Below are 20,241 nucleotides of genomic sequence, written 5' to 3'. Positions count from 1 at the left end.
TAATTAATGCAAATTTGAGCAACAATCTAATCCACAGTGGTGAAGCGGTCTCCTCTTTACAAGGCGATTTGGAAATTGAAGTAAAAGTTTTCATTATTTTAAAAGACATGTTAAAACTTTGGAAGAAAAAGTGATTTCAGATAATTGTCCACTGAAATCAGAGTATGAAGATGATACAAAAGCTATTTTAAAAGTGATTGTTAAAAAAGAAACACTGTTAAGCTATCGTATTTGTAAAAAAATGTATTTTTATGTTTTCTAGACCTTTAATATATTATAAAAAAGTCACCAAATTAACAGTATTTCAATTAACCAGTCATAAAATCAACAGTCCTTAAATTAACACTGCATTTAATTAATGGTCATTAAATTAACACAAATTTTGAAAATCTGCTTAATTTTATGACTCGTTAATTTCATGAAATAACATAAAAGCTTTGAAAATTTGCAATAATTATGCGTCTCATTAATTTGCTCAAATAAAGTATATAAGTATTTGTTGATAATATGACATGTTGATAATAACAAAGCATTTGGATGTGGTGCATTTAAGATATAATCAGGCTTGGAGGAAAGAATACGGAAGGAGAAACAACTCTTTAAATCTATTGAAACACTGCGTGAGGTTCTAGCAGGTGTCTGTATAGAAACTTAATTTGAAATTTTGGCGGTTATGTGACTAAATTATTCGTGAATAAGAATTCGCAACTATGATTGGTTATAAAAACAATTAGATAATTTGATGATGAATTTGATAATATTATCAAAACAAGAAGCCATATTGAAATCGGTAAAATTTCTTTTGTTCTTATGTTAACATAATTAGCGAAGAAGCACATGCTCGACACTTTTGTAAACAAAAAGAAAAAGTTTATATCTCGTTTTAAAACGACGTTCTGTTATAAGAAGTTATTTCTTTAGTTAGAATAAACATTAATCCAGCACACATTTTGTCGGCACTCGTCCGGCGCATATCTATCTATATTGTTTTTCATGATCAAAGTGGTATACTCAAGCCTGCAAAAATAGGTTAATATCATGGTTAAACGCTCATTTTCAAACGTATTGTTGAAGTTTTTAATAGCAATGTTTACCGTCTTATATTAGGCACACTTTCCATACAAATATCACGTGCCTGCAGCGTGTTACAGTCAGATTTCAGTAGAAAAAAGTTAGCCCCTATTAAAGGAGAATATGGAATTTGATCAATTTTTTGCGAAAAAGACTCGGTCGAGCACCTCACGCACTGATTCTTTTGAAATTAAAAACAATAGAAAATTCAATACATTTAAAGCGTACAGAAATGAAGTTGTTTCTCCTTCCGTATTCTTTCCTCCAAGAATCAGGTTATATGTTTTTCATTCTACAAATAAATAAAACTGTTACTTGTGATATTTCATTTTAAAAAAAATGTATTTTTTTGTATTAGAATACTTACAGCTATTTTTAGGTGTAAGAGATGTACTAAATAGGGTTACATTATAGCTAGATAACTATACTAAAAGATAACTATTTTTAACTACAGATAATGCAGTTGTGTGGAAAGTTTAGTAAAATTTTCATGTAGACTTCCTTAACAGTTAGAACAGGACTTTCAAAGACAACCAAAGCAACTTTTAAACTTTAAAAAAATTGGGTCCTTCTGATAAGTCAGGCAATACTACCTCAATAAAAGGAGTAGTCCAAAACAATGGCAACAAAAAATTTCACCCAAGAAAAATTTTAAGCACATTTAATTCATTTTTGTCAGTGTTGGTGCCAAACTAGCCCCAAAGTTCTCTTCTGGCACCACTAATTTTAATCCACCTGCAAGCAGGCATGGTTTTTGGTGGGCTCCTATTGAGACAAAAAGTGTCAAAAAAATAATTAGTTGACTAAAAAAGGCTTGAACAGAATTGGTTAGCGGCTGCTAAAAGCAGGTACGCCAGTTGTTAGTATTTGTTTATCAAGTTTTTTTAACAAATCATTATTTACTGGTTATGTACCCAAATGTTGGAATACTAAAACCTGGTTTTCCCCTGGCACTAAAGAGTACTAACACACGCTAATAAGCCATAGTTGTTAAGCACTAAGAAGCACTAAAAAATAGCATCTGCTTCAAAGTGGTTTACACTATATAAGAATTAAATATATAGAGCTCTTTTGAGCATGAGACGTAGAAGAAGAAGCTTGATTTTGTTGTTGTTATTACCACGACTGAGAAAGAAAGCAAAGAAAAGAAGAATTTGCCAATTTAATCAAAGAAGTTTGAGAATACTTTTTTAGGTATTTTCGTATGAGCCCTAAAAGATTTTCCCACTGCTTTGGACAGCATTTCTTCCTCAGCAAGACACGATGGTGGACTATGTATTTATAGTTCTTTCCATTAAAATTTTCTTCTATAATTTATTTTGAAAAGATAGACTTTTACAAACCAAACAAGCATTCACAAAAATTATTTCTAAAATTTTGAAATTGAGCTCTGTATGAACACTTCTGCATAAACCTTTGGTGCCTTTAATTTTTAATAAAAACAATGAATGAATTTTCTGTGTTGGACCCCCTGCTTTTTCTTTTGTATATTGATGACTTAAAATCTGTCATCAATTTAAATTATTACCATCTATATGCAATGATACAATAATTATTTCATCCTATAAACACTTGGATACCCTTGTCTTGTAGGTCAAGTTAGAACTTTTGCAAGTCGCAGGCCATTCCTTGAGACGATTCCTTAGTATTCAAACATCATTTCTATACAGCTTGAATAACATAATGTTATGGAAAACAAAAAGTAGATAAGTGTGAAACACACTTGCAAATATTCACATCGCACTTGTAAATTTTGCTTAAGAGTGCGATTTTCCACACACCATAGCACCCGTAATTTTTTTAGCGGTTGCTTTTTGTAGCTCTGGCATAGTTTTATTTAAGAAATGGCCTGAAGTTGACCTCTGGCTGAATAATAACAAAATAACTAATAATACAGACAAAACTGAAACAACCTTTTTTGACAACCACGGCCAGTTAAAAAAAATTGAGAACAAAACTATTAATTATATGGGTATTCCTTTGAAGAGGAGCAAAAAAGTTAAATATCTTGGGGGTAATATTTGATTAAAATATGCAATGGAAAGATCACATTAATGACATAAATAGAAAAATCCTAATTAACTATTCAAAATTAAAACCATTGCATCTTGTTTAACATCTCACACCAAAAACCTTTTAATTAATGTCATATTTTTACTACTACTCCTTAGCATGGGCTTGTGCCACCAGGTAGATTAGGAAAACTAGAAAAACTATTAAAATGTGTCCGTACCTTTCTTGGGAAAGAAAGAGATTATTCAATGAATAATTTGCTCATCAAAAACGATGCCATGTTAGTTTTTAAAGCCATGAATCACATTGCTCCTGATTACATGTGCCCAAAATTCCTTTTAGCAAAAAAACTACCACAATTACCAAACAAGAGGAGCTTCTAAAAACACACTTTCCTTGGTCAGCACGGAATTTGGCAAAAAAGCCTTCCTGTTTGAGCTGCAAAAGTGTGGAAGTCTGCTTTCTTTTAAGAATTTCATCTCTAATGTATTTGGTAAATTCTAATAGAGATTACTATTTAATTTTTATTTTTAATTCTTTTTATTTTTAATTTTAACAGCTTATAAAATATGGTACTATTGGGTTGATTGGGCTGAGGCAGTCTAAGGTTTATCATTTTTTGTTTTAGTGACGCCCACTATCATTATTATTATTATTATTATTATTATTATTATTATTATTATTATTATTATTATTATTATTATTATTATTATTATTATTATTATTATTATTATTATTATTATTATTATTATTATTATTATTATTATTATTATTATTATTTTAACACATGCTGATCAAAGAACTTGCTTTTTATTTTAGCTTGTGCATTTAATTAAAGTCTGTTTGATTTGCTTATATTATGGGGCTACACAGTTTTTTTTTGATGGTTTCACCCCTTCTCCCCTTTGTCCATACTTATCCACTTTGTTAACCCCATGTCCATATGAACACAAATTAGGATATTTTCTACGATTGTTGAAGCTTGAAAGCTCAGCTTCAGCTCAGTAAAAGCAGAAGAAATTCCCTTAGGCAAAAACAAGTAAAGATATCTTTTTTCAAAATGCTGCTCCTGTAAATAGATAACAAAAAGACTTGTATAATGCTCTCTTCTCTCTAAAAATACAAATAAATCAACAAGAAATACAAAAAGTACTTTGTAAAGGATGTCTGATAAATACATTTTTGTCTTAATTTTTGCTAACTCTTCCTGCGTAAGATGTGGACGTCCTTATGGACCCTGCATAGCCTATGTGAAATTCCACAGGGGAATGTCTGTCATCAGTCTTGCCTATGTGTTAGCATAGAGTAATAAGATTTACTTCGACAGGGGGCTATTACTATGATTATATAGGTGCAATGGTAATGGCATTTTAATTATAAAACCCCCAGTTTTTAAATTGGCTTACAGACAAACAGTGAGTAATGTAATATAGATATGGACAGGGTTATTGCATAATCGTAACTTTATCAAAAATTCCAACGGGGAAAAGTGCAGAAAGTGAGATAAAGACTAGTCCTAATATATATTAGTATGTAATGACTACTTCTTTCCTGACCAATCATTGTCTCAACATATTTTTATATTAAAAACATCAGCTCTTTTAATTTATGTAAATCCTTAATCAATATAGGGTATATTTCTTTTTTACTTGCATTTTTTTTCTTCCTTAAGGTTGATAGTTTTGTGAGCACTAAAGCAATTGCATTGACATCTAACTTGCTGTTTTTATTCTCTTAATTCCCTACTCTGATGTTCCCAGTGGTTTTCTTGCCTCAGTGGCTTAAATTGAAAATATTTTAACCCAGTCAATGATCTTTCATAGATGATATATATTTTCAACCAAGTTTGTACCCCAGCTTGGTTTTCTAATATCTTGCTGGATTGCACCATACATGAGTTGTAATAGTTTAGTTTTTTATGGCACAGAACAAATATGTGCTTTAGTTATTTATGTTAAGAAACATTTCTAAAAAGTATTTTAACAGCTTCATAGAATGTTGGTCTTTCTTAGAGTCCAGCAAATTTATAACTATCACTACGTTTTGTCTGTCTTATGTATTTATAGTTGTATTCCATAATAATAATAATAATAATAATAATAATAATAATAATAATAATAATAATAATAATAATAATAATAATAATATCTATTCCCTTCCCAAGCTTCTTAACATGCTATAACACATACTTTTGGCACATATGGCAAATGATTTTCCTGGAAAAGCATGCATGTATTTTAAGATTTTGTTTATTTTTGATATTTTTCCTGATTTCTCTTTAGAACAGAAAAAGTATAATAATGCAAGGATTAACCAAACTTTGGCTGTTGTTTCGCATATATGGGAAAATTGTCATCAAAAGAAATCAAGTATATCGTTGGCAAGTTAATTATATTTTAAATTTAAAGAAGGATCTAATGCAAGAGCATGACAACTTTTTGATATTTCCATGTGTAAAAAAAATTTGAATTCAGGAATGTTTATTCCCTTTTTTTTAAAGTTAAACTGGCTCGAGTCTATTTATTTTTTTATTTCTCTACATTAAAATTGATGTTATATTATAACAGTAACTTGTTACATCCTACATGGAATGCAAACAGTCAAAAATACCAGCTGCATAGTACAAAGGGCAATTGGTGGCTTTGTGGTGACAGAGCATTTGCTTCCAGTGCAGAATGTTGACTGTTTTTCAATTGTGTTTAATGAGGCAAATTTAAGGTGTATTTACATAGTAAGAAACACTGGGGTATATAAAACTTATTTCATTTAGTGAAGCACTCATTGGAAGCTGTCCTCAAAATAATATTTAGTGATTTAAGATCACACCACTGTAGAAGTTTAGTCTAGTTAAAAAGATTTTTTTCGAAACACTTTCAACTTTTACTTACCTGTGGTGTTACACTAGAAACCTATGCAAAAAATCTCTTAGTAACAATGTTGCTTGGAAAAAGAGACCATAGACTATAATCTAAACTCCGGCTAGCAGAGACTCAAATTTGGAATTTTCAATTCTTACTACCCTCTTCAGTTAGTTTTTCATGAAGATGCATTTTGGTTCCATCATGTGAGAATGTGAAAAAAAATCAGGATTCAATTTTTAAACGTACAGTGAATTTACTTATGCTGTATTTCTTTTACTAGGTGGGTGTCTGGTAGATCAGTCAATGGAACGGTCAAACATTACCAGTTAAAATTTTAAAACAACAACACTGCTACAACAGTCTTGGGGACGCTAAAAGAATTTGACTTGTTCTTACTAAGTGCGATACTGGTGTCGTGCATTCACTGCAAATAAATGAAATTTTGAAGGATGACATGAAGAGCCAAGGAATGATATTTTATATGATATCAAAATATTTGGAGAATGAAGCTTTTTGAAGAAAAATATGATATTAATCGTTGTAATTTTTCAATAATATTTGTGTTGTTCATAAAGTCTAAAAAATCTGTCAGTTAAATCCGAATGGAAAAATTATGAAAATTTTTAAGATAAACTTATAGCTGTGCTGGTTTTTATTTTTATTTATTTATTTTTTTTTGATCTATATAGGTCAAGATTGAACTCCGTCGTAATTCTTTTTTTTTTGTTTTGAAGTTATAACTATTTGTACAAAATAAGATCAAATTCTAAAAACAGCTAACAAATTCAGCGTTAATCTACGTTGTTTTTTGACTTTTATTTCAACATTGTAAAAGATCGTATAAGGTTCGCATAGTTTGCATTTTATACTTGTTATAATTCTTTTAGAAAAATAAAATTTGAATGCAACGATATGCATATTTTTGTAAGCGAATATATCCTCCATGTAATGTGTGTAACTCTAGATAGTTCACACAAATATGTAATACCAAATGACTTCCAACTGATTAAACTAGTTATATATAAATATATAAATCCATGCTTTAAATGCAGTTCATTTTATCATTGAATCCTTAAAAAATCACAGAAATCAGCATCTTTTATTCTGGGAAAGATTTGTAGAGATATTGTTCCAGTTAAGTGATAAATAACCCTCATGCATTTCTTAGTGGTGAGAGTACACAGCAAGTTCAACATTACAAATCAACTCTAATATTGATTACATCATTGTGTGTGTTTCTGTGTACATCTTGTTATGCAAAAATGTGAAAGTTTATGAACAATTACGACAATGAGAAGATGAAGCGTGTGAAAGTGATAGTGAAATACACATCTGGATGTTTGCACAGCGTGTTTTTGTTTCCATGGCAACCTAAAAATGTATGTTAATATTTTTGTCCATTTTTTTTAAATGTAAATTTATCGTATTGCTACTTTCAATTTAATGCAAATTTTTTTGTTGCATCATTGTCAACTAAAAGCTATACTCTGAAACTACTTTTAAATAGTATGTGGTAGTTAGTAGAAAAACGTGATAATTATGCTGATAACATGCGAGTGCTACATTTTAGCTCAATAGAAGACAGGATTTAATAGATTGATGTTCAGTAAAATGATGCAAATAGCAGTGGCGTGTAATTTTATTGCAATACTATATATAGTAGCTCTGATTTCAAAGAAATTAATCCTCTAAAATTTCTGTATAGAAGCTTAACATAAAAAAAAAAAAAAATGTTTATGGATTTCACTCTCAATTCTTTTTGTGTTGTTTTAAAAGATTATCTCTTGATTTTTTTTCTGATAGGTTGAGAAAGTTATCACCTGTTTCTAGAACGATTGTTAGCGAGTTTATATTTTCAAGTTTTGTATACGAACAGCGATTTTTTTTGCATCATTGGTAAGTTTTTTTGTTGTTACTTTTTGTCGATTGAATATGCAGCTTTTAATTCTCATTTTTACATGTATCTATCCATAATTTTGTTTTTAATAACAGCGTTTTTTTATGTTTCTATATTTTTATTCGTTATATGTAAAGACTTTTTTTTCTTTTTTATTTGTAAAATAGTTTTTCATCCCATTTCTCGCAAAAAGTTTAGAACGAAGATTATTTTTCAGAACTTTCATATCAGAGAATTTATCATCTGTTTTTTGGGTGGAACATTTTTTTGTTTTTCGCACAAACAACTTAGTTCTCAAACTCTCAAGTTGTATTACTCTAACCTAAAACACCATACGTACTGATAATTTTCATATTTTGCAAAATAGACTGGGAATTAGGTTGCTGAAGCAGTGCGTAATACGGTGAAAGTAGTTTCTTTTCATAGTATGAGCGTAATTGTTTATAAAAGTTGTCTAGTTGGTAAATAATTATTTGTTTTTGTTTAACTTAACACTTACTAAAAGTAGACTTTATTTTAACTAGGCACTTATTGAATTTCCGCGCCCAAAGGCGTAGGAAATTCTTTAAAACCGTCGTTTTTTTCTTTCGGAGCATTTTTTGAGAAAAAATCGACCCTGGGATTTCACGTTGGTCCGTCACAGATGTAAACTTCGTACCCAAGCTCCTTAACTACTGGGAAGTCTAGTATTGACGCCTCAGGCCAAAATTGGTATTTGTTTTTGACAAAATTTGGCACAGTTAACAAAAAAAGTATGCTGAACATAATGGTGGCATATTAATTTTGAGTTTTGTCACCTAAATGTCATTTTAGGCCAAAATTGGTCCAAAAATTAGAACTACTTTATTTTCAACAAAATTTGGAACAGTTAACAAATAAAGTATGCTGAACATGATGGTGACATCAAAATTTTGATTTCTTGTTACCTAAATGTCATTTTAGGCCAAAATTGGTCCAAAAATTAAAACTACTTTATTTCCAACAAAAATTGGCAAAGTTAACAAAAAAAGTATGCTGAACATAATGGTGACATCAAAATTTTGATTTTTGTCACCTAAATGCCATTTTAGACCAAAATTGGTCCAAAAATTAAAACCACTTCATTTTCGGCTAAATCTGGCACGGTTAACAAATAAAGTATGCTGAAAATGATGATGGTACAAAAGTTTGATTTTTTGTCACCTAAATTTTATTTCAGGCCAAAATTTATCCAAAAATTAAAACTGCTTTATTTTCGACAAAAATTGACACAGTTAATAAAAAAAGTATGCTGAAAATGATGGTTACATCAAAATTTTGATTTTTTGTCAACTAATGCCGTTTAAGACCATAAACGTCTCAATCGCAAGACTTTCAACCATAAATGATAGGCTGTATTTTTTGTTAGCAATTTCTTTTAAAATGTGAGTTTATTATGACACGTTTCGTTTTGTTTGCGTTTGTTGTAAGATATAATGTCACTGATGGGCTTTATCTTCAGAGGTTCATGCACCAAGCCCCTTCGAATGTTTGGCACAATAACACAACGAATTAGCAGGTTTTCATCAAATATTTTGGTAGCGCGCGGAAATTCTTAGAGCCCCCAGGGCTTCTTGTATGTCTTGTCTTCACCAGGCTAAATATTCTATGTAGTACAGAATCATCCAAAATTTTTGATGATACAACAAGGGTAGAAATAATTTTACTTTTGATTGGCTTAAATCTCCGTCAGCTAATCAAAATGCTCAAACATTTTTTTTAGAATATTCCAGCTAGTGGCAAAAGGCTTTAAACATAAATACGATAAAATTTCACTTGTGGCCACACCTTAAATACACATTTTGCATATTGAAAACACAGCAGCCTAAAGTAGCCCACATAACGTAAGGGTTTGAGATGCTAAAAATTTTAAACAAGTTTTCAGAAAGTTCTTAGCTTGGTATCTAAGTTATATATTTAGAGAGTCATATATTTTTAAGGTAAGATATGAAGAATCGTTACCTTAAATCAAAGGAAAAAAGTATCTACAATCCCGGAAATTATGTACTGGGGAAAAGGGCGAAATTTCAAAGATCGCAACCGCAAGCAATTAAGAACGCCGTTTCTATCTAAGTAACACGCACTCCGCAGTTGTCAAAGTTCACTTGTCAATGTTCAAAGCGGAATTAGTACTAGGACCTTTGTCATTTGTTTAAAGGATGGAATTTCATCGCAACCAAAAGCATTAAAAACGTAGAACACGTACTGCAAACTTGTCAGTGTTCGCGGCGGAGTTAGGATATCAGGTTATTTGATTAGGTCAAAAATCTTAAAGGTTACTACTTTTTGCTGACGTCAACATGCCTCGATTTGAAATCAGCATGGTATAAACCATAAAAATTAACATCTGATTTGGGATCACTATGGTATAAACCATAAAAATTAACCTCTGATTTGGGATCACTATGGTATAAACCATAAAACCATTGCCTGATTCCTTTTGTTCGGTAAATAGAATCTGTGTACTTTAAAAGATAAATTTTTCTGTTTTTATACTCGTTTGTACTATCGCACAATTGTGTCGCACAATTGATGAAGTTTCTTTCGCTTTGTCGGTCGTCTATTACTATTTTGTTTACTCTGTAATATTTCTGTGTTTGTCTTCCCTGCTGTTTGCGTATGACTTGTGATGTGTGTATATGTGACGTCATTTAAGTGACTTTGCTGCACTTGACGCGTTTCGATTCAAGTAGAAAATTTTCTCATTTTACACATTGATAGATGTGGTGTCATTTCGGTGTTTTACATAAGTGTTTTATATCATCTTAATGAGACTGTTGAAGTTTCGTATTTCATTTTATATAAAGATATCAAAAAAATTTTTCATTTTGCATGTCATCTATTTTTATTTCCCTATGTTATATATGTTTTATCTTCAATGAGAAATTACAAAAGTAAATACGACGATTTAAGAAAAGCCAACAGACTACGTGTAACCCATAGCAACAGTTTTTGTTTTTGTAAACTTAATCGTGTTTTGATGAGGTTGTTACATGAGTACTGCGCGTTGGATAGTTGAATAGTTTTTTTTATGTAAAAAAAAAGAATTATGTATTTTGCGAGGATTTAGCAGGTGGATGTAAAAATTAACTCTTTTAAAAAATTGTTTCATGTAAATGGAGCACGAACATTTACGTCTTTAAAGTATACGCCTGAGAAGACTTGTTGAATCTCTCATAGCACACCCACTATGAGAAATGTCATAGGGAGATGGAGACAATATTATCAGTCAGATTAATTAAAATTCTTTTTGCGCATGCGCAAACTTACTTCCATTTTCGTTATTGTAATTATTAATTATTTCTACATTAGAAAAAAAAATATTACTCAATCGAAGACGAACGAAGTAAGTTGCCTAAATTTTACTTGCTTTGAACTTTCGTGTTACTCCCATACGCCTATTTACCTTGATTATCCAGACGTCATTTTAACTGTTAGTTTAACCAAACAAATGTCAAAGTAATTATTTGTTTGTGAGTATTTTATTTTATCTTTACGCACTTATATTTTATGATTTCTTTGTTTTGTAATTCAAGGCGCGCAGTTCTTTCCCTTTCAAGTATAGTTTTTGTTTGTTATTCAGTGTATGAATGGTAGTACAGCTTTTGTTTCACTTGTGAAGCATCTGCAGACAAAAAAGTAAGTTATGTTAGTAAGTAGCCCTCCTGTTCCCCCAAGTGATGTCTTTTAGCCAAGTAGAAGTTTTTCTTTACATTTTTTCTCCGTTGACAACGTGTATAAAATAACTTTTTTTAAATCCATAAATGCTTGTCAAAATTCTTTTGATTATTTTTTTTCATCTTTTCTATGTACTAATAAGATAAAGTATTATACTTTTTATATGATTAACCTTTATACCATCAATTTCTACGTTCACGAGTTTTGTACATTTATTGTGGTGACAAAATAAATATTCGTGTGATTGCAGTGTTTGTTTGTCTGCAAAGTTGGAAGGGAGCGCGGAACTCGGTAAAGTCGTGAATGAAGTATAATAACAATCTCGTTTATTTATTTTTTTATTGTTTTATCGAAAATTAATATCCTGTCTAATCGTCAAGCTTTTGTCGGGCGAATTTCAATTACTAAGTTTTCACTTTTTTTCACAATATCGTAATAAGAAGAAATTAATTAGTCACTTGTCTTTCGTTTTGCCATGAATTTAATGATAATTTCTTTTCTTCCAACCAATTTGCTGGAACGATCCTCCGTCATTTATATTTGTATGTATTATAAGTTTGCGCATGCGCGATGTTTTTGTTAAAAAATTGCTGAGTTAGCATGCGTTCATTTTGTTCTGTTATTTCTGAATACTACGGCGGGTTTAAATTGATATCGACAGATTGGAACGAGCTAGTCTTTCTAATGTAGCAACTATCTTCGTAAAGTGAAATTTATGATTTTTTTTCACAATTTTATTCATATTTGTAGCTACACCCATCTCTTAGCTACAAGCTTTTCTTATAAGAACAATTTTATAAGAACATGATTTTCCATAATGAGAACAGGTTTAGGCTCTAATCAACGTTTATAAACTAAGAACAATCCAACTGCGAAATTTAATAAAAATTTAGTACAATCTAGGATGTAGATACTTTCTTCTGCGTATAGCTATTCGTTTGTTTTTCTGCTACTGCAAAATAACTTTTGTATGGGCAACGAAAGCTTCCATCTTTTTATAGAAAACGTATAGAAGATATTTAAAATCACCGAAATAAGAACAGGTGAGACTGAATTCTAAAGTTGTGTTCTTAATAAGAAAGGACAAATCAGACTTAAAGAAGGTAAAATAAATAAGAACAGCTTACATCAGGTCAGATTTTACTAGTTCTTTTGAATAAAGCGTGTATTTTGTCCGTATTGTGTATACTTGTGCTCCGTTACGCCCTATTAAAAAATACACAGGGCGGAGTTAATAAACTTAAATGGGTGGTAAAATTTTGTGTTGCCTTCTCCCGCCTAGTCTGTGAGGGCGTTTAAAGTAGGTGACGACGCATAATCAAACATAGTGGACATGCTGTATAACGTAGACCTGGTTGTACAATTTCTTTACAAACTGGCTGTATAAGGGAGACCTGGTTGTACAATTTCTTTACAAACTGGCTGTATAACAATCAAAGCCTTATACACTAACCTCTATATGTACTATGTTATACACGTACACTACGAACACTTTAGCTACAAGACGAATACTCTTTGTGCAAAGTTTGAAGCTCGAACACACTTCGTTGATTAAAATGCAGAAAAAGGGTGTGCGCATATGAGTGCAACACGATATAAGGTGGAGGCGTTTCCGTTCAGTCTCGGTGTTGCTTAAAAATTGCTGATTTAGGTTATGTTACTTGTGAATATGCCATAATGAATCAGTGTAAGATGGGACCTTCATAAGTTATTAATTTTTATCAAAATGTCAGCCTTCGACTTTAATAAAGATCCAGTAAAATCTGTTCTCATGCTGGCTGTTTTTAATTTCCGAGCCTTATCCCATTTTGTTCTTATTTATCAACCCCGATCCCAAAGAGATAAAGAATTGTACGTACTGCATGCTTGTAATTGCGGTCTACAAATGTTAAGAGCGGGAGGCTATATATCCCCCAGTCTCAACCTACCCCTCATAGGGCTTTGACTTTACAACCATAATTGTTTTCATTTTAAGGCGAAATTCAGACTCACTTTGTTCTTAAGAGTTCGTGACATGCAGCAAAATTATTTGGGTAAGTTCTTGCGCAAGTTTTCAACCCTGCAAATAAAGGACTAAACTTTTGTGCATTTGATGTTATATATTTGCCATTATCAGTTTTATCAATGATTCGCTCTTTTAAATTAGCTATCAATATTTCTTTTCTTTGAAAATTTACAATTAGGACTAATCCTAACCCTGACGAAAATAACTAAACAGTTATTTCCGCAAGTTTAACCTCTAAGTAACTAGATTAAAAGCGCTTACTTTGGATCCTGTTTACTAAGTTTTCTCCGTTAAGTTTGTAACCCCTACCTCGTTAATAGATCTCCTTAAAATTAAACGACTCTCAAATACGTACTTGCAGTAATGTCTCCCTGGCTTACGACAATGCGCTTTCTAGATCTTTGAAATTAGGGAGTCAATACTACCTATGATGAAGCTTTCTTAAAAGTTCTAGGGATAAATCTTTGAAATTTTGAATCAAATGGCCGAACTGGGATAATAGTTATGTTTATTCCAGGAAATTAACGCGAATGACCATAAAAAAAACTAACGCGATGGCTCAACTAAATTACAAAAAGTATTCAAGCGCGAATCAAGAACTTAGAAATTTGATGGACATGTTTTTGAGAACTAGCCAAGAGACCCAGCGTAAATACCCTTGCTACCGGTGGCAAAAATTACGCTGGATTAAAAATGAATTTTTGCGGTCAAAGTACTGACCGCACTTTTTTATCTTTTGTTCTTTGCTCACGTGATCATTGTCGGAAATCTTTTCACCTTTATTGTTATTAGCGCGAATAGTCCATTCACCTGAACAAACATAATAAAATTAGGTACCATTTAAAAGGTAAGATGTGACCTCGCTGGTTTTGTGCTCATTGATTATTTTTAATTCGTGGTTTGCTCTGAAAAATTGGTTTGTTGGTTCAATTGAAACTGGCTTTTGACATCCTCGAAGAAATCTTAGCTTACTAGGCTATATTAAAACGAGTTTATTGATAATTAGTTTCTCTTTTATTCATAATATCTACAAAAATTAGCTGCCATCCAACCAACGTGTAATTACAGTTTCACAATATATTTTTTCTAGTAATTACAATGCAAAGCTTAAACACGTACTTCGTTCTCATTCTTTTTTCACGAAAAAGTAAAAAATGTGTAAAAAGTGATTAAAATTATTAAAGAAATAAAAATAACGATTTCTGGATGAAAATATTTGCTAAAGATGAGACGCCGGAGGCTGAAACCAGATTTCCTAATTCTTATCAAAAAGTGTGCACTTAAAGTTATAAGAATTTTTTTGTAAAAATCATCAAATTTAATTTTCAGAAATGCTAATAACATTTTGAAAATATTGCTGAGTCTCGATAATCAGATAGCAAATTTTTTTGTGTCTATAATTAAAATGATCCAAAATCTTTATTACAACATTTCTGTCGAGAGAATTGCAGATGTAGAATTAATACTGTAGCGTAACTGTACGTACATATACATTACTTCTTTTTTATATTGGATATTTTCTTTTCCTTATTTATACAACCATGTCATCCCATTTGTTAACAGTTTTTATTACTGGTAGGATGAAATATTTTAGCCTCAAATGTCGAATTTTTAAAAATCAAAACAAAATATACAGTTCTGTTTACAAGGTATGTGTACTTTAGTTGTTTCGGTAGAAATCTAAAATTCAAATATTCGAAAATAGTTTCAGATTTTAATTGTCATAAAAAGGCGGAGCTTGATGAATTAAATGAATGACAGGCGCAGGTTTTTCACTTCAGAACTGTGCGGCGCGCCAAAGATCGCCCGAAGATCGCCCTGTTAGCGGGCACCAGTTGTTTTATATCACTGCTGAATGTAGCTAGGATGCTTAAGTAAACATCACTTAATTTGAATTCTACGTTGGAATTGTGTTAGGACAGGTATATAAATTCTCCAACCATCTACTTCAGAAAAAAAATTGCGTACAACAGATGATAAATAACCCAGTAAATTGCAACGAAATTCTCTTCGTTTTTCATCTTGAATGAGTCTGCTCACCACCTCATATTACGCATCGCATTAGTTGATACAAAAACGTCGCTGAACAGAAAATGTGTTTTTACTCTTGTTCAGAGTTTCAAAACTTAGTTTTTCGAAATAAAAAAAAATGTTTTCCGTTTTGTGTGTATTACCAGTATTCAGATCGAAAACATATGGTACAATTCAAGTTTTGATAGCTGACTTGTCTAGTGCTATTTTGGGGCTAATTTATTTTCAGACATTTTGAAATGTGCTTATTTGCACCAGCCAATCAAGGGGGGTTTAAACCAATGTATCAATTATTGAACAAAGGTGTTTTTATTTCTATTTTTAATTCGAACACGGTTGTTCCTGAGGCTAATGTATTTTCAACTTTTCGAATTCTTGTAACACATGCAAAAGTTTGATGAAAAAATTCCTGTGTTGTTGTGGTGGTTTGAAACGGTTGGCCCGTTTTTTGTTGTTAATTGCAAACTTTGTACCGGAATTAAAAACTGGTATTTTAACCTTTTTAGTGATTAGGATACCTGTTAAGTTATTATGAAAATTAGCTTGTTTTTATGAATCATTCCTAAAAGATTAAGCGCACGTGCCAACAGGGTGGATATTTTAATGCAGCATGAAATCGCTCCCTCTCACATTTTACGCACTAAACTTAATTATTAATTTTATTTGGTAGTAACGTATTGATCAGATATTATCACTCTTAAGTTTTCAGTTTTATCTTACCATGTACCTACACAAACAATGTACAGCAAAGCGGGAGTTATTTGTTGTTGTTTTTGTTCATGTTACTGTAGGTTTGCAATAAAACTGTCTGAAGCTTCTAAGATTGACATAAGCATTCATACAAATTTAATAATTTGTTTACTGATGATGCTTCTGGGATATATAAAATAAAAGAACATTTTAGCATCTTTTAATCCCAAGCCACTATTTAAATATAGACCGGTGTTTCGATACATGTCTTTAAAATCGCAAACAATGGCTTATTTGTTCTCATTTGCATGTAGACTCGGTTACGTGTCTAAATCAGGGTGTAGATATTGTGATAAACTTAATCATTTTATGTATTTTTAGCGGCTTATTATTACCCCCGGTTTTTAACATACAATGGTTACAATGGAACGCGAAACGTCGAGATGATTTTATTGCATAAAAAGACGATCGGCCAAACAGTGTTATTATATTTGTCGTGTTGTTGCATGGAAACTGTGTAGCGCGTGAAATCTGAAAGTTTTTTGTTGCTGAAAAAAGAATTTGTAAAGAAAGATGTCGTTGAGTGATGTTATGCTACAAAACTTCATGCCGAGAAACATACTTGAATCTGATGATGAGCTAGACACGTGGTCTAACTTAAGTGGAGGAAGGAGCAGCAGAAACAGTAGCTCGAGTGAATCTGGAAGCCCGTACTATCCTACGAAAGATGCAAGTGATTTTTCCTTGTTTCAGGATTATTTTGGCTTATCAAATTTATTAAACAATGTTAAAATATCGGAAGATAATCCCTTGTTATACAATACGCACAAAAATTTAGCTTTACTGCAAAGAGCAAGACGTGTTAGTTGGAGCAGCGATGCCAGTGATTCTGCCGCGGTTTTATCTCCCACCATAGACAAGCAGCAATACAACTGCGAAAGAAATTTTGACTCATTTCCAATGTCAGATCCTGCGTTCAACAAACAACAACTTCCACCGCCGAGTATGAGGCTCAGTAAAGCGATGAGAGATCACATTATTAGTGGTGCTTACCAACAGCAAATCAACAACCGAATGCCCGAAAAAGTTCCATCACCTGCACAACCACCTTCTCCCCCCTCCCCACCAATACAGTCTCCTCAACCTCAACCACCGTTGGTACATTCAAACACTCCTCAAGTCCCGCCAAGATCGTCAACTTCACTTCAAGTATGCGTTTTTTGTCGTAATAACGGCGAATCAGAGAGCGTTTATACCAGTCATGTGTTAAAAGATACTGAGGGGCGTACCGCATGTCCAATCCTTCGAGCCTATACCTGTCCTATCTGTAAAGCAAATGGTGACAGCTCTCATACGATAAAGTATTGCCCGTTGAATCAAAACACACGTGCTGGAGTTATGGGCCAACAACCCCCTGCTCAAAACATTCATATGCCACCGCGAAACCAATTACCTCCTCACCAACGCTTGCCAGGTTTTCGTCCTCCCTTTCCCGGAGTCTTACCGCCGCAACCTCGATTCAACCAGCATGGAAAGGTAAGAATGTAAACACGTTAAAATTATCAAATTAATTTTTATTGTTGTACATATATATATATATTGCCTGTGCATTTTGGTTTTGTATGCAAAAGATGTTATTTTCTGAATCGTGAAGTTCAACTTTCCTAAAAAACTCGACTTATGATTTTTTGTGTGTGAAAAGCCGCCGTATTTACTTAACTATAAAAAATTTGTTTTCTCAATTTAATATCACTGGCTAGTTTTTCCTTTAATGAAAAAACCTTAGAAAGCTTTATTTATTTTGCATGTTATTGTGAATATACAAAGTAAATCATAAAAAACTAAATTCAAATACGCGCGCAAAAAACAAATTATTACTTTTCTTATAAGTATGATGAAAAAAATCGGCTTTTCACACAAAGAGTATTTAAAGAATACAAATTTGCATTTTTCTGATGTATTTGTTTAGCCATCTTCCTGCTACGAAAAAACAACTAATGTTTAATATTAGCAATTTGTTCATTTGTTTTTAGTTTTTTGTTTCAAAATAACAAATTTATTTTTTAAACTGAGGAGGGGATGAATTAGGGGTTTTTTTCACGTGTTGAATTTTTATTACCCCCTGCGTTAAAATTTTACTCAGTATGCGAGACAAATTAAAGCGCCACTTGGGTCTCATTTAGTTTGCATCTATTGAAAAGCCATGTGTGCTAAAATAAAAGCAAAAAAATTATTGTTGTTTTTTTATCAAAAGAACCTGACGTAAATGTTAAATTTAATTGATTTTTGCATATCGTTTTAATTGTCGTCTTTTCTAAGTTTGCTTTGGTCAGGTGTTTTAAAGTAAATCTCGTAACAGACAATACACTATAACAGGGGCCATGTGTTTAATCCTCTTCACGGGAGTTGGAGTTCATTTTTTGTAAATCTTTAGCTCCTTTATTTAAGGAAATTACAACTATAATATTATAGTAAACCTAATGAATTTTTAGTTTGACATCTAGAATTGAATTTTGTTGTTTGATTTTAAAAGATAAAAAATTTTACTACTATATAATGTTCCCTTAATGTTCTTGATAGCATTGTAATTATTTTATACGAATTCTTAAATGCAGAATTTTAATGTTTTACCTAAAATTTTTGTGATTATTTTGGTTGCTAATTTTTTCGCACTTTAGTAAGATATTTTTTCTCCCTTAAAATAATTAGCATTGATAATTGCTCATCGTGAGCTTTTATTGTTCAAAATCCCCTCGGCAAATTTTGTATTTCTTTGCAATTATAAAACATAAGCAGTGAATTTAAAGTGTTAATAGCTCTGTCAGTTCAGAAATCACCGGCATTTTAATTTTCTAAGTTTGTTCCTTTCCATGACATATTGTTTAGGGACTATTTACAAGACATAAACGAAAAAAACTGAATTCTTTTAACTTTTTTACTAATTTTTGAATTTCTTGGTAATTATATTGGAAAATGTTATGCAGTCATTTTTATTCATGTTTTCAGTATTTTAGTTTTATCTTTCCATTTTTTTAAATTTTTTTGCGTTATAAACTTTCGAGTTAATTCGTAACAAGAAAGTGAATTTTGTTTCACGCTTTATCCTGTAAATTTTTTGCACTGTGAGCGAATTTTAATATTTCCAAATTTATCATAGTTTTATTATGTTTGAACCTTATTAAAGAATTTAATAAATTGTTAAATAATAAAGTTTGTTTTTATCGCAATATTCTGTTCTGTAACTCCTTAAAACTAAGCTACCCAGGAAAAATTTCTTCCCCTTATTGTAGGAACTTGCGTGGCTTTCGGTTTTCTTGCTTAAAGCATTGTGCGATCTGTTTTGAAAAAAATATACGGCATGCATCACATTGACGTCATTAGATGCATACTAAAAAAGAATTATATAAATTGCCTTGGTTTTACAATATCCTCAAGCTGAATATTTGGCTGCCGCGCATTCATAAAAAAGTCAGGGGGATTTTCACGAAGCGAATTCGACGGCGAATTGTATCTGAGCATGCGCAGTTTTGTTTGTTTTGATTTTGCATCGAAATATTCGCTTCGCTGAAAAGTAGAAACAGTTCCTACTTTTTAGCGACCAAAGGTTTCGCAGCTAGTTTTTGACCAATCAGAACGCGGTTAACTAATGTAAACAATGAATTTGGCGCCTTTTTATTTTGTCGTGAAAATTAAACAGCGAATTCGCCGTTCTTATGTTTCGTGAAAATCCCCCTTTAGTCTGAAGAATCAGTCATTCTGGGCCGTAATTAAAAGGTACTTAAAAAAAACTCGAGGCCGGAATATAAAGGTATCAATTTGTAAACATGGCTACTTAAAGAAGGATTTAACACTTATTACAACGCTTTTAAAGAATAAAACATTAGTGCCCATAAAATTCCTTTTAAAGAATATTAAGACTTAACTTTTGTATTTCATATTTGTTACAAAGTTAGTTTGCTATATTAATTGTCTCACCA

The 20,241-nt window shown here is 31.6% G+C and overlaps 1 protein-coding gene across 2 annotated transcripts; it reads left to right on the top strand.

The window, feature by feature from the left end:
- Positions 1–7,132: 7,132 nt before the first annotated feature.
- LOC130644355 (uncharacterized) lies at positions 7,133–18,901 on the top strand. Of its 2 annotated transcripts, XM_057449921.1 has the most exons (3): positions 7,133–7,324; positions 7,749–7,841; positions 16,646–18,901. In XM_057449921.1, exon 3 carries the CDS (start codon positions 16,838–16,840, stop codon positions 17,810–17,812), a length of 975 nt encoding a protein of 324 aa, XP_057305904.1. In that variant the 5' UTR covers positions 7,133–7,324; positions 7,749–7,841; positions 16,646–16,837; the 3' UTR covers positions 17,813–18,901. The 2 variants fall into 2 exon arrangements, with proteins under 2 accessions (XP_057305904.1, XP_057305903.1); XM_057449920.1 differs by lacking the exon at positions 7,133–7,324 and having other exon boundaries at positions 7,664–7,841.
- Positions 18,902–20,241: the final 1,340 nt, after the last annotated feature.

Source organism: Hydractinia symbiolongicarpus, chromosome 5 (genome assembly GCF_029227915.1).
Source record: "Hydractinia symbiolongicarpus strain clone_291-10 chromosome 5, HSymV2.1, whole genome shotgun sequence".
Lineage (NCBI taxonomy): Eukaryota > Metazoa > Cnidaria > Hydrozoa > Anthoathecata > Hydractiniidae > Hydractinia > Hydractinia symbiolongicarpus.
The sequence above is the reverse complement of the archived record's forward strand: the minus strand, read 5'-3'. Positions and strand labels throughout refer to the sequence as shown.